Source organism: Nestor notabilis, unplaced genomic scaffold (assembly GCF_000696875.1).
Source record: "Nestor notabilis isolate BGI_N333 unplaced genomic scaffold, ASM69687v1 scaffold26678, whole genome shotgun sequence".
NCBI classification, from domain to species: domain Eukaryota; kingdom Metazoa; phylum Chordata; class Aves; order Psittaciformes; family Psittacidae; genus Nestor; species Nestor notabilis.
Window position 1 is genome coordinate 25186 of NW_009940063.1, and position 4378 is coordinate 29563.

The following is a 4378-nucleotide window of genomic DNA, read 5'->3' on the forward strand; positions in this document are numbered from 1 at the left end:
CTTTCCAGTTAAGGTGGCATTCCTCTCATCTCCACTTACTTACCCACCCAAAAATGAGGAGTATTGACCATGTTAGCAGGCTAGGTTCCTTTTAAAGTCAATGAAGACAAAAGTTCATATTCACTCAAATCCAATCCAACACCATCCTGAAGGATATATGGATGGGTATAAGTACAGCTGTTCAGGTTGCAGGAGCAAGTCTATTCTACCTGTTTCTTGACACCAGGATATGAATTTATCATCAGTCACAGTGAGAGTAGAAACAGAGATAGCATCTGCTAAAAACTACCCAAGCATGAATATCAACATACAGAAATTTCAGTGCTGCAGATTTCAATCTTATTCACATACTATGATTGATAATGGAAAAACTTCTTACCACTAAAAAGGGTATTATTATGACAAAGCTTTAAAAGATACAGACAGGTGTAGTGAACAGTGAACTAACATTGAATTGAGAGTCAATCCACAGGAAAATATGGAAATTACTGAAATCCTGTCTGTGGTCACAATTCAAAGCAGTTTGCGCATGTCTTTCTGGAAAAGCATTTCCATGACTCTAATAAATGCTCTATTTTTTTACAATATCCTTTCTAATTACAATGAAACAGTATCAAAGGTTGTGCAGATTCAATCTAATGCTATCTAGCAGGCAGTGGAATAAATACCAGAGGAAGCAGCAGCTTCATTTAAGCTAGGCTGAATAAAGTATGAAAGTATGTGTTCCTGTGTGTGTTTGGAGCTCTGGCCTTTCCAGCTTTGCCTTCCCCAGCACAACTGGCAGCCTGCAGCTGTGGTGCCTCAGTGCAGGCAAAAAGCAGCTCCGAGGAGAGCCAGTAAATCCCAGCCCAGCTTCAGGCTGGTCTGCGACTGTCAAAAGCGAAGGGCTGTCAAAAGTCAGGGTTGTGCCTGGATCTTCAGCACCCCACAGAGGCACATGGATCCAGGAAGGCCAGTACCCACTCTGCTGCAACTCAGTAGATGATTCCTTCTGGTTCCAGCAGCAAATACTTCTTCATGGACAGGGGGATGGAGAGCAAGGGAACACTTCGGTGGCACCTTTCTGACAGTATTGCCCGAATAGCACATCTGCATAAATGCATGAGCGACCGTGGTGAATTGCTGCACACAGTGAACAGAGAGTCATAGAAATCCTTGTGCCGCTGTAAAAGAACACAAGCATGTTTTAGGGCAATAATGCTGTTTTCCTTCCCTCCCTTTCCCCTGCCCATATGCAGCCCTTGACAGAACAAGGTTAAAAGCACAACCATCCTGTGCCTTGGAGGCACATCAAGCACAAGGGACTTGGTTTAGAAAAAACCTGCACAAAATTCTTATGCTTGCCTCAAAGATTTAAGTTAAGTGTTAAGTGTTAAGTTAAAGTGTTAAGCTAAAGACCGCAGTGAAATCTTTAGGTTTGGTACATCTTATATCCACCAGTTGGAGATGGGGGTTCCTGTGTGCTGTTAGTTCTGGCCTGAACTCTCAGGGTCAGTGCATGTGGATGAGTTAATCCTCTAAACCTCACTGCGGGCAGCGAGGCAGCGTAATGCCAGTGTTACCAATGAGTTCTCTGGAGCTGTGAATGGCAAAGTACATTTGGTGTTACTCATTGCCCCAGCAGCCTTTTAGAGTAAATAAAATTGTACTCCCACAAGGAGAAAAGTGCAGATGCTTGCAAATGATGTTGAAACAAAAGCAGCAAACAGTAAATACATGTGACTATGTGTAACTTGATCATATTCTATAATCTTACTACTTGACAGATCTGGTTACACATATTTTCTGATACCCTTTATAAATGGAAAAGTATGAATTTGTGTCAACAAAAAGTTTTCTTCAATTTCATGTCAAATTCAGCAAATAACTTTGACAACTAAAATGAAAATCTCAACAAAGAAATAGAGCAACTGTGGACTTTTCCAAATAGGAATGTTCCAATATTTCAGATTAGTTTTTTTTATTTGAAGACAAATTCTTCTTCTTGTTGTTGTAATTAAGGTGAAAACAAGACATTTCACTTTTAATTTTGTGTTCCCACGACTGATTTCTTTTTCCTTCTCTTCTTTTAAAAAAAATAATAATAATTCTGACCCCCAAAGTCTCATAGTTCTTCTCGCTACGTAAGTCTGCATTATAATATGGATGGAGTTCCCTAAACATTACTGGTGATGTATAGCAGGTATTGGTGCACTTAACTTCAGCACTGATTTGAAAATTTTGAAAAACCCAGTATTAATTAAAAACTAGGTTTAAGCTGGAATATTGGCACTATGAGGATTTCTGAATTAAAGGGATAATTGTGTCAAAGCATGCAGTTTGTCCCACAATTTTGCCTTTTGACAACATCTTTTCCTCTTTGATCTCTTACTTTTCATTTAAATTCTCCCTCGTATTTGCAGCTAACCAGTCCTGCTTACAAAACCCAACCCATTCAACAGAACCTAAAGATACATGGTCATGCCTGTGTAACATGGTACTTCTAAAGTATTTTCTGATTTAAAAAAATATAAATATACAGACCAGAAGAAAGACCAATGACAGCCAGAATCTTTGCACTTGCTGAGTGCAGGACAGGTGAGCTCCTGCAGCACTCCTGACAGTGGCTTCCATAGAATAATGTCCCAATGAAAATGTCTCAAAAATACATCATTTGTGAGTGAGTGATACGCTTTTGTCAAGTGAGTGATATTAAATGAGGAAGTCCTGAATCCTCTGCGATGCTCTTCTCTTTCAAAGGCATTCTCGCTTTTCTGTGGCGGGATATGGAGAATGCAAATAATGAGCTTGGATTTTACTTCGTTAACTCATTAAGAGCTTACCTCAAAGACGTCGTTAGGTATGGCTGCTTTCCACTTCGATGTTGATTTGATATGTTCATAAGTATTGACAACAACCTCCACAGCTCTGGGGTTGGAATGACAGGCTTGTAGCACCTGCAGGCAGGGTGGAGAGAGACTGTGAGTACCACCAAGGAGCTGGGCCTAGCCTGGATGCTTGGCACTGTGCAGTGGCATACTGAGGCAGACACTGCCAAAGAATTACAAGCAGTTAAGGCTGGAGATGCAAAAGACACAAGCCCTCTCTACACTAAATGCAAGTACAGCAAGAAACCCCAGGTTGGCCCTCAATGGAGCTGTACACAACCCGGTTTAACACCATAGAGAAGTATTGGCTTAGCTCTCCGGAGCAGCATAGTTTGCTGACAGCGTGTGCTTTATCACCCAGATCTGGAGATAACTTGTTCATATCTGGGTTGAGAGACTCAACACCAGGCAAAGCCATGCACTAAGTCCTTGCTTCAGGTCGTGCAGCACAGGAACAGAAAAAAAATCCCATCATATGAATTAAAAATACATATTTTACAGATAGGCAAATGATGGTTTGGAAGGGACACCCACTCTGTACAACAGGAGAAAGGTGGCAGCAGGAAGAGGATGCCCTCAACCTGGTTCTCAGACAAGCTCTAGGGAACTAAGTGCTGCTCTGTTACAGATGGGGCAGCTCATACTGCATTTAAGAGGGCACAACCAGAAGTCTGGTGTTTTACTTAAAGGTTTCGGGTTGCTCAGCTTGTTAAAACTTTACATATGCAGTGGAGGAGCTGCAAGATGTTGCTCAGGGCACTGGAAAATAGATAATAAGTCCTGACTAGGGCAAGCTTACTTAGTTGTCTTGTTATCAGACTGTCAGATACTTCTGTCAGTGCCTTCGGCTTTGCAGATGTTTAGAAATTCTCTGGGAGGAATCCTGAAGTTTATTTTACTTTTTTTCATCTTTTCCATCAACTATGAACCCAGGCCCAGCATTTTCCCTTAGTTTCTGATATTTCTTGGGAATAAGCCAAAGCTTTACTGAAATCCATTTGATTTTGAATAGATTTGAATAGATTTTTAAAGGTCAGAAGTGACAAACTGAATCAGCTAGTTCGATCTCCAGTCTTCGGTAGATGCCATGAAATATGTATTTTATATAACCCAGTTAAGCTTGTGTGGAGCCAGATTTGACAAAGGCATGTAGGTTTTCTGAAATGAGAAGGTGAATCAACTCTAAAAAATTAGGATCGAACTGGCATTTAGAGTTTGGGATTTCAGGTTGGTTAAGAATAAAAATGGGATCTGTATCTTGTTTCTGGCATTAACAACTATAATTTCACATCAGTTAAATGATACCACTCTTACAACAGGTTGGCTCACAAGGTTTTGAGCATTCTGGGCCCCCAGTTTACAGGACTCCAGCAAATCCAGATAGCACCAAACACTGAAGTTTGGATCTCATCACATTCCTGTTCAAGATACCATCTCTCTCCACACCCCTACTGTTTCAAAGCCATCCTTAACCTTGTGGAATTGCAGAGGATATATCCTAGCTGCTCCGT

At 40.9% G+C, this 4378-nt stretch overlaps 1 protein-coding gene across 1 annotated transcript in view; it reads right to left on the minus strand.

Moving 5' to 3' along the window:
• Positions 1-974: 974 nt before the first annotated feature.
• Positions 975-4378, minus strand: part of ASB4 (ankyrin repeat and SOCS box containing 4) — a gene marked incomplete at its 5' end in the record, with an annotated part of 3874 nt that continues 470 nt past the window's right edge. The window contains 3 exons of the mRNA XM_010020182.1: positions 975-1163; positions 2823-2936; positions 4341-4378. Of these exons, the coding sequence (XP_010018484.1) occupies positions 975-1163; positions 2823-2936; positions 4341-4378 (341 nt within the window). The remainder of the gene's footprint in view (positions 1164-2822; positions 2937-4340) is intronic.